The sequence below is a fragment of the Cynara cardunculus genome, assembly GCF_001531365.2.
Source record: "Cynara cardunculus var. scolymus isolate 2C chromosome LG 13, CcrdV1, whole genome shotgun sequence".
Lineage (NCBI taxonomy): Eukaryota > Viridiplantae > Streptophyta > Magnoliopsida > Asterales > Asteraceae > Cynara > Cynara cardunculus.
This window is the reverse complement of record NC_037540.1, coordinates 9,188,515-9,202,871: the sequence shown is the minus strand read 5'-3', so window position 1 is coordinate 9,202,871 and position 14,357 is coordinate 9,188,515. Positions and strand designations below refer to the sequence as shown.

General features: G+C 35.7%; 3 protein-coding genes across 3 annotated transcripts; 2 read left to right on the top strand and 1 right to left on the bottom strand.

Moving 5' to 3' along the window:
- The first annotated feature begins 228 nt into the window (after positions 1-228).
- On the top strand, positions 229-2,452 carry LOC112524726 (probable L-type lectin-domain containing receptor kinase S.7). Its single transcript, XM_025134684.1, has one exon. It carries the CDS (start codon positions 229-231, stop codon positions 2,275-2,277), a length of 2,049 nt encoding a protein of 682 aa, XP_024990452.1. The 3' UTR covers positions 2,278-2,452.
- Positions 2,453-2,817: 365 nt separating this feature from the next.
- LOC112526088 (40S ribosomal protein S25) lies at positions 2,818-6,693 on the bottom strand. Its single transcript, XM_025136478.1, has 4 exons — positions 6,628-6,693; positions 6,427-6,501; positions 3,269-3,403; positions 2,818-3,110 (listed from the first exon to the last, which is right to left on the bottom strand). Exons 1-4 carry the CDS (start codon positions 6,628-6,630, stop codon positions 2,997-2,999), a joined length of 327 nt encoding a protein of 108 aa, XP_024992246.1. The 5' UTR covers positions 6,631-6,693; the 3' UTR covers positions 2,818-2,996.
- Positions 6,694-10,172: 3,479 nt separating this feature from the next.
- Positions 10,173-11,607, top strand: LOC112525857 (putative glycine-rich cell wall structural protein 1). Its single transcript, XM_025136150.1, has 2 exons — positions 10,173-10,346; positions 11,141-11,607. The coding sequence occupies exons 1-2, from the start codon at positions 10,259-10,261 to the stop codon at positions 11,464-11,466; spliced, it is 414 nt and encodes a 137-aa protein (XP_024991918.1). The 5' UTR covers positions 10,173-10,258; the 3' UTR covers positions 11,467-11,607.
- The last annotated feature ends 2,750 nt before the right edge of the window (positions 11,608-14,357 follow it).

The following is a 14,357-nucleotide window of genomic DNA, read 5'->3' as shown; positions in this document are numbered from 1 at the left end:
CAAAATTCCAGATATTTTTAGATAAAAATTTGATTTTTTTTAATTTAAATTAAGTTTTTGGACTCATCATCCTGCAAACCATAACCACATCCTCCATAGACGTACCCACCACCACAACCTTAACGAAATGGACATCTTTTAACGTTCACAAACACACATTTTCATTGGCTCTTTCTTCTTATCAATCATCAAACCAAACCAGACCAGACCTTCCTTCTTTGAGCTCTAATGGCTTCCATCGCTTTATCTCTTCCAACCATGATGAAGTTGTTAGCATTCATCGTCGTCTTCTTCGTTTATGTTGAATCGATTGATCAACAGAAACCCGACAATGGTGTCATTATCAATGTCACAAAACGCTTCTCTTTTCCTGATTTCCAAGGGCCAAGAACTGCACATGATCTCAAGCTGCTGGGAAGCTCCGTGGTGGATGAAACGGGTCGGGTTCGGATACCAGATACGACCCAAAAAGACGTTGATCTGAAACACTTGGCTGGTCGTGCTGTTTACGCGTATCCCATTCGTGTTTTCGACCCAGTGAGTAGAACCCCGGCTTCCTTCGAAACGACTTTCGCTTTTCAGCTTGAAACCTTGGAATCAAACTCGTCGTCTGGTGACGAAAATGGCGGTGACGGTGGTGGAAGTGGTTTTACGTTCATGTTTGCACCTGACGAGTTCACTGTGGGACGGCCTGGGCCGTGGCTAGGCATGCTAAACGATGCCTGTGACGAAGAATACAAAGCTGTCGGGATTGAGTTCGACACTCGTGAAAACGTTGAATTCGGCGACCCTAACGACAACCATGTGGGGATCAATTTGGGTTCCATTGTTTCCACGATCACTATTAATGCCTCCGAGTTTGGTGTTAACCTGAATGATGGTGAAATACACAGGGTTTGGGTCGAGTACAGTGGCGAAAGCCGTTTCTTGGACATTAGATTAGGTTCCGACCGCCTTGGTTATCCTTCCAAACCTATGTTTTCCGACCGACTCGATATATCGGATTTCTTGAAAGAGTATATGTTCGTCGGATTCTCGGCGTCCACCGGAAATTTTGCACAAATTCATAACGTGTTCTCATGGAACTTTACTTCAACTAGTCAAGCTTCTCTCCGTGTACCCTCACCAGAAACCTGCGATAGCAAACTCATCACCGGTGATGGCGACGACGGAGGTGGCGCACATATTAACCGACTGAATGGTTTCTTTATTTTCATGACGGTGGTTTTGCTTGTAGCTCTTGCTTTGGTGAGTTTATACTACAACCGAAAGCATAGGAGCGGCAATAAATCAAACGAGGCAGTCATGCTGCCGGCGGTGAAAGAACGGCCTCGTCCGCCAAACAAACCACGGCGGTTCACTATTGCGGAAATTTCATCGGCAACTCGATGTTTCGATGAGTTACACAAGGTAGCGAGTGATGAAAGAGGTGATACATATAGGGGCACCTTATTAAACGGGTGTCACGTAGCGGTGACGAAGTTTTCGACGAGTTACTTGAGGTCTCACGGTGTTTACTGGCGGCGTGTCGGTAAAGAGATTAAGGCAATGAGTAAGCTCCGCCACCCAAATCTAGTGGCGATTAGAGGGTGGTGCTTTGACCACCAAGAGACCATGGTGGTTTACGACTATGTACCAAATGGGACCTTCAACGAATGGCTCTACGGAATTGGTGTCTTGCCATGGAGCCGAAGGCTCAGGGTGGTTAGAGACGCGGCTCAAGCGTTGAGTTACCTCCATTCACAAAAACACGCTCACAAGAACGTGACAACAAGCAGCGTATTCATCGACGTGAGTTTCCGAGCCATGCTCGGTGATTTCGGGTTTGTAATGTCGGGGACGGAATCGAACCAGTTCGAGGCGGCAGTGAGTCAACCGGCGGATGTTTTTTCGTTTGGGGTGCTTGTGTTGGAGGTTGTGGCCGGTAGGAAGAGGTACAAGTCAGAGTCTGACCTCGATGGGTCAGACTCTGACCTGGACCGGGACCTATTGGAATGGGCATGGATCATGCACGAGATGAAAGAAAAAGAAAAGGTTGTGGATGGGAAGATGTGTTCGGTGTTGAACATGGATCAAGCGGTTCACGTGATGGATATCGGGCTGTTGTGTACTTTGCAAGAGAGTAAAGGGCGGCCGAGCATGGCGGAGGTGGTGGAGTACGTTAGCTTCGAGAAGGAGGTTCCGGAGCTGCCGGCGAGCCGACCAATGGCTTTGTTCCCGTACACGAGCACGACGGGCCTTTGTAGTAGCTCTTACATGTGTCCTTCTTTCAAGTAGTAGTTGTATAGTATAAGTACTATAGTTTGTATCTTGAACCCTATACCTTCTTTCAAGTAGTAGTTGTATAGTATAAGTACTATAGTTTGTATCTTGAACCCTATACCTTCTTTCAAGGGTGTCAATCTTGTAGCAAAAAATCAACCAATTTAGTTGGTTGATAGTATCGTACTAACTATCTAAATTTGATTGATATGTAATATTAGAAGTCGTATACCACGATAATACCGTACGTTACCGGTTTATTTTTTTTAATTATTTATTAATTGAAGTTTAATAAATAGTACCAACATATTTTGATTTTCAAAATTTCAATTATTTACTTCCAGTTTTGCTTAATTATAAGGATATACAAAACTTGATTGAATTCATTCGGCTAACACAGAATCTTAGGATCAAAACAGCCTTCCGCCTTTGACCGACCCTTGAGACGGACCTTTTTAGTGCTGGTCCTCGGTCTATATCGGTCCAAAATCAGTTAACCAGTCCTTTATGCATCTCTAGGTACATTACAAGGGAACATAAGATGAAACAAACATGGGTGACACAGAACGCTGTACTAACAACTACTAGAATATAAGAAAAGACTACATCTGACTCGGTATTAGTGCCGGTTTTCACAATATAGCATAGTAAACGAAGAAAACAAATGTAAGTTCTTAATTCTGAAAGAAACTTTTGTTCTAGAAACAGAACCAGAAATCATGCCTTGCTAAATCTCAAGTATTTGTGGCCCTGGTATAAATTTGTTGGCTAGCATGAGCGGATACCATTCTAATAGCACCTCTTGCCATCAAATCCTTGATCGCCTTTCTTGCCAACGACCCATTAATCTGAAATGAAACAAGATGTAAATTGGGTGTGTAATATTATTGGAGAACTTAATGATATCCTTCACGAACAACAAAATACTCGAGTAGGTTTGATTGTGTAGGTACGGGTGAACTTTAATGATCTGAGAAGATGTTTAAGGAGAGAATTTGGCGGTTACCCTTAATCTGTCTGACAAGATGGAAGGAGTGATGAGCTTGAACTTTGGAGCTTCAGAAAGAAGCTTATCGTACGTCGCCTTGTCAAATAGAACCATGTTGTTCACCTTCTCCTTTTGCTTTCCTTTGCTCCACTTCTGCAAACCAATTCGAAAACAATCGTAAGCTTCATTCATAAGTCGTAACAAAAGATTAAAACTTGAAATTACTCGTTGTATTGCAATTCGAACATGCTCAATTGGAGAGATGGGTGGTTGGATGAGTGAAAAAGGAGCCAGCTCTCCAGTCGATTGTAGTCTGTCTAAAAATCATTCATGCATTCAAAATTTCATATGTAAACCATCAAAAGTTCAGGCTGATATCTTTACTTGACCACCAGTCACCCCCCCCCTGCAAAAACAAAATCTTCCAACAATTTAAATGATACATGGCCCAAATCCTCAAACGAAAAGTTACTTCAAGCGACAGCCAAAAATATATCGACATTCTACAGTCATGGATAAATTTATAAGCCAAATTACTTGACCAAGGAATCACAATTAAACTTGATGTGTGGAACAGATAAGGCTTATGAGAAAACAACATCTGTACCGTCTCATTAAGCATTTAGATACAACTCTTAAAATTGGTAATGCATTAAGAGTTATGAATGGATACCGGAAGGTGCATGGGTTTCCGAAACCCCATTGATCTCTTTCCCAAAAAAGAAATCAAAACTATTAGCATATTTCAGTCATCTATGTATAGATGTGAATGATTATAAACGCCTGTAATTTAATATTGTTCAAACATAAATTTCTGATTTTATTTTTGAATGAAGATTGCAAAAAATTTCCATCCTCGATTTATGACAAAATTTTACATCTTGTTGCTCGCATGTGTACACAACTAATGTTTGTGTTTGTGTATTTACAGGAAGGTTCAAATGAGAGTGACAAAAAGGTTAAAAGGTGATAATAGATATCAACCGTGATGTGATTAAAAAGAGAATCACAACCACCTTTTTTAAAACAAAAAAGACGCCATGCCCTTAGTTTTTAATGGAAAATTGGCAAGATACAACCAAAATTGGAGCCAAACAATTATACCAAAAAACAAGCATTTTATTCTCTTTAATTTGGCATCCATATTGTTATACTTTTTCATCCATTTTTCGTCTTTCTCACCTTCTCTACCTTTTTGTCATATTCTCATTTGGACCCTTGGTTTTAAAAAGCACAATGTGGTCCGAGGCGGTAAGGGTCCCGAAAGCCGATGCGGATGCGCTCGCATCACACACGTGATGCGCCCGGTATTCAAAAAATACATATAATTTAATTTTACATATCAATTTCTACCTTAAAAATACTTACCTATCAAAATACTTCATTTAAAACATAAAGTAGTTCAAAAAGTGGCATTAGAATCTTAAAAAGTTCGTAAATCGGAATGACAAAACACACAAACTACTACCATGAAGAACACAAGTAAATGTCTAATAGTCCCCAATCCCTAAACTAAATGACCAAGTGACCAATAATACTCCCCAAGATCAGCATCATCAAACCCCAACACGGGTTCATCTCCCTCATCATTATCAAACCCTCCAATATCTGCTTCCACCTCAACTTCATCATCTTCATCCTGAAGAACATGTCATTTTCCTCTAGCACTTCTAGTTCTTGATGGACCCAACCTATCATCATTTACTCTCCCTCTCTTGATGCTCTAGTGAAATGAGGAGTCTCATACGCCCTGGAAGTTCTACCTACGTCATCCCATGTAAGATCATCATCAATAAACACCAAATCATCATCTTCATCATCATTGTCCATCCTCTCCATCAACCACTAATTACTTTCATCTATGTCTTCTAGAATGATAGGATCACTATTTCCCTCTTTTTTATATCGACGTTGCAAGGCACGATTGAATTTCACTTGAGAGGGGCTTCTATTTTATTAGGTCATTATTACGTTCTATTTTAATCTACAAAAAGCCCAACTAAAAAACCCAACTAAAAACCTCTAAATAATGAAAAAGGAGCCCAAACATGAAACATACAGGATGCGCTGATGCACGCTTCGTGTGATGCATAGGTGACGCGACCGCATCAGAGAGCATCATGGAATCGCTTCGCATCAGTCCCTCTGATGCATTACCTTCAGCGCATCACGCATCGGAGCGCATTAAGCGCGCATTTTTAAACCGAGTTTGAACCTGCCCAAATATACATATATATGAAACATCAAAATATCAGTCCCCTCAAGTGGCATCTAGACAAAAAGCATCCCCTCATAGCTTCAATTAGTTGGGGTCACATTATCATAACCTAGGAGAAAAGCATACTACCATAGCTACAATTAGTTTGTGTCATCATCATAACCTAGTATAAAAGCATACCATCATAGCTACAATTAGTTTGGGTCACATTATCATAACCTAGGAGAAAAGCATCCCCCGTGGTGTTGGTTAGCAACTAAGCATCGACTAAACTATTTCAAAATACTAAGTAGGAATCAATCGACTTTTCTCAAATTGTGTTCGTCGATCAACTTTTCTAAACTTGTTTGGGGCTCTCTCAAATTCTTCCTAAATAGTTGCCATTAATGGAGCAATGAAATTAGTCGCCTAGAAAACCAAGTGTATACATTTTTTATTTATGTGCAGGCTTAAAATTTCAGTAATTGTATCCACATAACTGTTTACAAGATCTAAAAATAGTCATACCTAAATAAAACATTATGCTTCCTCTTAATAGCCATGTACAGACCAGATAGAAGTAGAATTCAAATGCCAAACCCTATTTTTTCAAGTTCATAGCTTCCAAATTCATATGAATTCCACAATTTCTCAAGAAAGTCTGCTAACTAAATTAGAGTTTAATAACGAGACTTACAAATAAAATAATGCTGGTCTTGAATTTGAAAGAAATCCCATAACCAATCTTCCTAACTGGTTTTAAGTTTTAACAATAAAAACAAAGTGCAGCTCTTCAATTTTGACCAAATATTACTTACAGATTCACAGATCAAAAATATATCACAAGCCCTATACCATATAATGCCAAATAAAATTCTCCAATTCGAATATCAATACCTTAACAGACGGCTTAAATCCCAAATATAGCAGAAACAAACCAGCTAAACGAATCAAAGTCATACAAGTTTCAGAAATTGACCTTCTTTTTCTGCTTTCCACCGCCGGACTTGGCTGGCTTGGACGACGGAGGGGGGGCTTTTTCCTTCTTCGGCGCCTGAACAATCAAAGAAGTATAAACCTTCAGATGATTTGTACAATAAAAAAATCACAGAAAAGAGAAAAAAAACTAAAAACGAAAATGGTGAATGAAGTTGTATATTTGATGATTCTGTTATCTTACCATGAAGATTTAACTGTTAAGATTGGCCTGTCGTTCGGCTAGGGTTTCGAAGCACAGAGGACGAAAGTGAACTGCGTTTGGGGTTTTAAAAGGTCAAAATCCAAAAAGAACCAACTGATTTAGAGATAATTATACATTTGGTCCCTGTGGTTTACACTTTTTATTGGATTTGGCACTTAAATCAAAATAATTACAGATTTGATACATATGATTTCACATGTACTTGTACATTGTAAACTTGGCTCTGATACCACTATTGGGTTGTGATAGAATCTGAAAGCCATAAAACTAAAATAAAACAGCAAAAGCAAACACAACGAAATCACAACCCTTCAGAGATCTGGTTACAATCTTATACAAGTAACAAAAAAAAACAAAGAGGGCGATTAGAAATACCTTTAGATGGAAGTGAAAAATCCAATAATAGAATTTTCTCTATCGTGTTCACACCTCAAAACTCCAATTATTCGTAAACAACAAGAAACTGCCTTTCTTTTCTTAAACGAATCACCGACACACACCACACTCTGATATGATTATGTGTTTGGCCCTACCATTAATATTACGTGCTCTATGATATGCAAGAATATGCTCACAAATCAAAGAGGTTTCCTACTTGAATCCACTTTCTTAACAAGTATACTTCTCATCGTGTCGCTTATATATCTTGCCTTCTAAGGTGTTTTCAAAATTTAACACATACGTATCATTTTGTAAACCATCATATCATTGTAATTTTTTTCATTATAAAAGCATATCACTAGTTTCCACTACGGCACCATTGGTATATTTACTTTTATAACAACTAGCAATAAGTCATACTTCCACTACTTATTCCGATGTTGTTCTTAAACTCACTTGTTAAGCCTCAACTCTGCCCTTCCATCCCTTGGATAGACTAGAAGAGTATTTTCGCAATGTAGCGAAACACATCTCGATTTTTATGTTCTATTTTATTATTTGTCTCTGTCTATGTTGTAATACGATTTTATGTGTTTTTAAGTAAGCAATAATGATTTATTTTTGAATAAAATATAAATTTGAAGATATCATAAAAATTTGAAAAAAATATATCAATGTTAATATCAAATCAACTATTTAAAAGGTCTCATTTTTTATGTAATTTTTTTTAATTTTTTCATTATAATTTAATTTAAGTTTAATAATAAAATATTTTTTTTGGTTTAATAATATAACATTTTATAAAAAATAATAATTAAGTATTCTGTTAGAACTCAATGATTATCCTAATTATATTTTAAATTTTTTATATTTAAAATGAGATGTTTATCCTGTAGTTGATTATGTTTATTTGCAGTTAGTTACACGAATTCATATATGAAGCTTTAATAAGTTGTACTTACGCACAATCTACTTGCAATCTTGAGTTTTAAGTAATATGCATTAACAAACAGTACTTTACGCACAAAATGTGGTTTCTAAGAATTTTTGTTAAATGCTTTATAATATAGTATAGATAAAAATGGAGGGCAGAGCTTTTGGTTTTTCATGTTGTCAAAGAGTCGAGATGCCTTGGTGGTGAAATGGTAGACATGCGCAAGACTCAAAATCTCATGCAAAAGAGACCAAATTACACAAATTATGCAGTAATAAGAGCATTAGTACCAGTACTGTCGAAAATCATATTATTCACTCGGATTTTTCTTTCTTTAAAATGAAAGTGTACCCATGTTCAATACAATGCCCTTTTTATAAAGAAAAATTCAAACATAACATTAATACTTATTAATCGATTGCATGAAATGAGTTTCTTTAACTCAGTATTTATCTATGTCTCATCATTATTGTCTTTCAAGTCCACATGTTCAGATGTATATATTTTTCCATGACTAACTGTTGTTTGGAGCCCGTGTCGTTTCTAACTGACTAATCATCGTTTTACCATTTAATATCATTCATCTTTGTCTTAATCGACTTATTGTTAATCGATAGATATTAATTTCTTTTTGTATGCCAACTAATTATGGGAGGCCCGATACTTTTCTAGCACACCAATCATCTCTTGAGTTTTGTGACAAACATGATTCTTTTGACTTCCATAATTATTCTCCACTATAGTTTGTAAGGCCCTCAATGACTCTTATATATATATATATATATATATATATATATATATATATATATATATATGGGATTATGGGATACTATGGTGCCGTTTACCAAACACTTACTCGGGTAAGTGCTTACTAAGTCATGTTATCGTACCAGATGAATACGGTAAGGACCAAAAATCTTATCCGGCAAGTGTAAGACAAGGATCATGAATCTTACTCGGTAAGTGAGAGTGATGACTCTTACCACGGTAAGCATTTATCGGGTAAATTGTTGCATAAGATGTCGTTTTGATGGACTAAAATCTTACCCGGTACGTAAATAATAGTGTTAAATTTTACCGGTAAGCATTTACCGAACAAGTGTTTGGTAAACGGTCCCTATGTGTACTTACAAGGCAAGTGGCACTACCAACCACATCATTACTAGCTATTTTCCACCTTTTTTTCGTTTAAAATTCAATGCACACCTCTTTCAATCTTTTACCTTAAAAAGACATTGCCAACACCATCATACTTAAAGTTATCTGTGGCTGTTTTGTTACATCAACTTCACCTAGCTATTAATATATAGGTAACATAAGACGTTCGTCTAAATTTATAATCTCTTCAATTCTCGTCATATTAGGACCACTTCTTCCACCTAGGCTTAAGATTAAGATCCTTGATACCTAATTCACTTAAACCACTGTTCTGATGTCAACTGCAACGTCTCAAAACCTAAAGTAGTGACCCGACTCGATAACTTCGAATTCAATTCATATTCATGGTGGAAGTTATTGGTAACACGCAATTATAAGGATTCAAGAAATCCAGTTTTCTATCAATACAAGACGAATTGTTACAAGTATTTTTGAAAACTCAAAAATTCCCTTAATGAAGGTATATATATATATATAGAACTCAAATTCTAACCAAGTGTTTGGTGGAAAGAATCATGTGAAGGGGTCCCAATACAAAAGAGTTGTGGGCATCCCTTAATGGGATTAAAGCTTTCCTCTTTTTAGTTTTCAGCTCTTTTTATATATAAAGCTTAATTATACGTGTACAAATATATATATATATATATATATATATATATATATATATTCCTTAAATAATATTATATGTGTTTAAATAAGTTAAAGTTTTGGAACAAACTCAAGCTTATCCTGTTAGGTCTACAATGCTTTCAGGATATAATTATACATGTAATGATTAGATTGATAGTGTTGGTGAAAATTAGTGGATAAGTTAGATGATAATATAAATCTTTATTTAAAACAGGGTTTTTTCCAATAAGCTCGAAAAATTAAATAGTTTATGTAAACATGACCTTAACCATTCATTTATTTATCAAACAACCCATATGTTGAGACACGGCCTTTTCTATTAATGTCGTCGGTTTCAAAAAGATATGGGATTATATGTTGTGTACGTACCTTTATACACTTGCGTGTGCATGTGCGTATGTGTATGTGTGTGTATATATATATATGTGTGTGGAGAAAGACAAAAGGGAAAGGAGTTGTAGTGGGTGAGAAGGTGGAAGCATTCAGAGAGAGATCATAGAAGGAAACATGGGTGTTATGAAGGTGCTGCTGCTTCTCTTGCTGCTTATCTTCAGCTTCTCTTTTCCTGCATCATTTGCCAACAATTTGGACTCAGGTTCTCTCTCTCTCTCTCTTCTTTGTTTTTAGACATCATCTCTAGGCTTTTAAAAATTCAGAAAACCGCGGCTAAAAGGTTAAATCTAACCGTTGGAACGACTTCAATGATCCATCTAATTAACGATACCCACGGATTTGAAGTCAAAACCTTTAGGTTACATATATACAAGAGCTTATAAATTCAGGTCATATGTAGGAGGGTGCACCATATGTGTATTGGCTCAATCACCATGGTTCAATGGAAACCAAGACTATGTGAATCTTGGGTTTTGTGGTTCTATATCTGTTGGTGATGAACTAGTTTTCATTCATTTATAAAGTTTGATTTTGACTTTCTAGGGTCAAACCTATTAACTTTTGAGGTTAAAATTGGTGTGGGATTTGTTTCATAGTTAACATCAACAAATTTATATTTGTAGCTTCATTACAAATCTTAAGATGGGTGTTTGAAATTTCCCGAAACATTGAAGTGATTCGTATTAGTTTTGAAGTTGAATGTTCAGGCGTTTGACCTCGTAAACCTATTTTTGCTCGAAAGATCGTACAATCCTTTCGGTAAAACCATTCGTGAAGTTCAATTATTGTTTTGGGACATAAAATAGATTCCTAACAAAAGCATGTTTGTTCTGTTGTTTTTATCTATAAATAAAAAACGGTGTTCAGTAGTTATTTATGTGTTCAATAAAACAATAAAACACAAATCTTTTATGTTGAATACAAACTCATCTCTCAAAATGCAATTTTTATTTTTGTCATTAAACATAAACGACTCTAATGACAATTCCACGACAGGTAGTGGCAACGGAATCGTAAACCAAAGCAAATTTGCCCATGCCGGTGCAAGAGGTGGAGGTGGAGGTGGAGGTGGAGGTGGAGGTGGAGGTGGAGGTGGTGGGCACCCAGTTGGAGAAAACAACAACGGGAATGGTGGCCAGACTACCTCTTCCCAACAAGGAGGAGCAGGCATGGCGGTCATACCTGTATATGCTGCTGCAGGTGCAGCAACAGCCAGTCAACGAAGAAACCATAACAGCGCAATCGACATTTATGCTCGATGTAGGAAAGGCAGGCTTATGATCCTCATAGTCACCGTACTTTTACTGCTTATCGCTATGTAGAGAATTACTAGAGTTTGTTGTGTATCTGTGAATAGGAGTGTAAATGATCTGACTCTATCTATTTATGTATTTGTTTTTGTTATCAATTGGTTCGAATATATGTTCGTTTTTATTCAATTCGAATCATATATTTAAAGGTTATTGTTATTCTCGTATGATATTTGATACTTACAAGTTGCAACTATATATTCCTAAATTCAAAATTTATGAGACCATATAATATAAATGAGAAACCGATTTTTAAGGTTATTAATTAATATAATATCATGTGCTATTTCATATGATTTTTTTTTTAATTTAAGATTATGATTTAGAATATTGATTAACATATATTTGTTTCAAAATGTGTTTGTTTCACAATATGAATCTTTTTAACTTGTTTGTAAAACAAAAGTAACATATAAAAAGGTTTCATATTTGTTAAACCACATACATATGAAACAAACATATTGTAAAACAAATATATGTTCATCAATCCATTAAATGCTAGCCTTAGATGAAAAGGTAATATAAAACAATATCTTTAAGATAAAAGTTCTCACAATTATCACGATATATAGAGTTCTATAATATGATTAAGTACCAAGACTTGATTAAGATAAATATATGTGATACCATTTTTTTATTAACCTGAATATCCAACCCCTTATGCGAGCCGACTAATCCCAGGAACGACCACCTGTTTTGCAGTTAACTCGAAGTCACCGTATTTGAACCTCTGTGGCCACAAGAGGATTTTTATTTCTCCTTGGATTTGAACCTGAAACCTCTTGGTACTTTTGACCTTTAAAGTCAAGCTCAAACCAATCAGGCACCACCATTCGTACCATATTAACAAATAAAGGTGAGAAAATTAGGTATGGAGCAATGAATGGTTTTTATAGTTGGTCAAAAGCAACTTTTTCTTTTCTTCTTGTTTTTTTGTCCAGAGAGTACACACTTTAAGACTTGTAGGTCTATATGTACATATCCACTAGTTATATTATAATTTTTAATTTTTATACATCGTTGTTAAGTATAAAAACTGAGAGGGTCAGAAAACAGAATCTATTGATTACAATAAGTTGTAATAAAACGGTTCCTTAAAAATGGTATTTTTAAGAGGGGGCAATGATTCAAGTATCGCCCCCACTAACTAAATTACTTGTCATGCCATTATTTCAGTTTATCTGTCTGGTAAGCAAGATTGCTTGATTTAGATGGATAATGACGGTTAATGGTGGTGTTGTTTCATCGTGCTAACTAATACAGTTGAAATGCTATATATGTGTGTAGTAAGAACTTTGTCTGATGTGCATGGATAACAACGGTTGATGGTGTTATTTCTAAGTAAAGTTATGAATTAAAACACAATGATAGATGAGTGAAAACCACGCTTGTAATATATGTGTTTGTTTTTCACTTATGTTTTTTATAGTTAATATAAGTGGTGTTACTCTTCGTATTTGATTATGAAATTAAGATATATTTGGTAAGAACTCTTTGCTTTCAAAAATTAAGATGAGCTGTAACATGTACAAGAACGTAAGAGCGTCCCAAATGGGTTTTCATGAGACGAAAGGCTTCTTTAAGAAAAACCATTGGAGAAAGGTGTTTCTTGACGAGGTGGTAGAGAAATGCAGGGGCGGATGCAATGGTAAAAAGGATGAGGGAAGGGACCCCAGTCAAAAAACTCAAAAAAAAAATCCATAGGTTAAAATTTAGGTTTTACATGATTTACCTTTCACTTCCCCTCATTACATTTTTCCACAGGCTCCCAACCCCAATCGAAACCATTACTCTAACAAAAAAAAATCTGTTGAAATCAATAAAAAAACCAAAAAAGTTATTCAAAATCGATAAAAACACTAAAAAAAATCCCTCGAAATCAACCAAAAAACTTTAAAACTCCCTCGAAAACGTTGTAATTAGGTTAAAAACACATCAGACGATTTTGCGGGTTTTTAGTCTACCTTAAAAGTGACCCCACCGAACAAAAATCCTGGATCCGCCACTCAGAAAAGGAAGAACGCTCCTTATTCATTGCACGGTTTGTTTTGTTTTTTGGTAATTAAGCCGCACCATTTAGAATTTTAAAAAAATATAACAATATTAAAAAACCAGAGTAAACTACAAAATTAAAGATTGTTCTTGTGGTTATGAAAATTATGGAATGGGTTGATTCGATTATCTTCGTGGATTGAGTACTTGTGGTTTTAGTTTCATTATTATGAAAGAGTTATAAAAAGTGATGTTTTTTTGTTTATGAATCATTAAGATTGTGGTACACGAAAGGGTTACGAGAGGCTGATGAAATAAGGTGACGATTTTGTAAATTTATCAGATCTGTAATTGTAAATTTATCAAATTGGGGGTGAAAAATGTTAAGTTGGACAAAGTATTAAAGTCAAGGGGTCGGATGTTATTTTCTAAAAGTTTAGGGGTGATGTCAAATATCAACAGGTCCAAACCACCTGTTTTGTAGATTTACAATTGTTCAGATTTGAAACGGGACGATATTAGAAGGATGCTATTGGCTCGTTTAATCAACAAAAAAACCAAAAATTTACAGATTTAAGTAGATGAGACTTCCCTCTACATTTTTTCATACAAGAAGATCGAGTTTTTGCTGAGGAATGAGAGAGAAATCGGAGCTCGAAAGTCCCCATCCGAAATATCGACGATTTAAGGTAAAATTCCTAACTATATTTTGATTTCTTTATATAGTTAGCTTTGTTTTTAAATCCTTTGTCGAACATTAGTAAGCTTATGTCTCAGATTTTTGTTTAGAAGTCCCCTTTTTGCGTTTTTTACTGACTTTCGAGTGGGTTTAGAACCTAAGCTTTAAATGAGCAAATGAGACTCAATACGTAATGACTCTTGTTGATTCTTTTTCCTATGGTTGAGGAAAA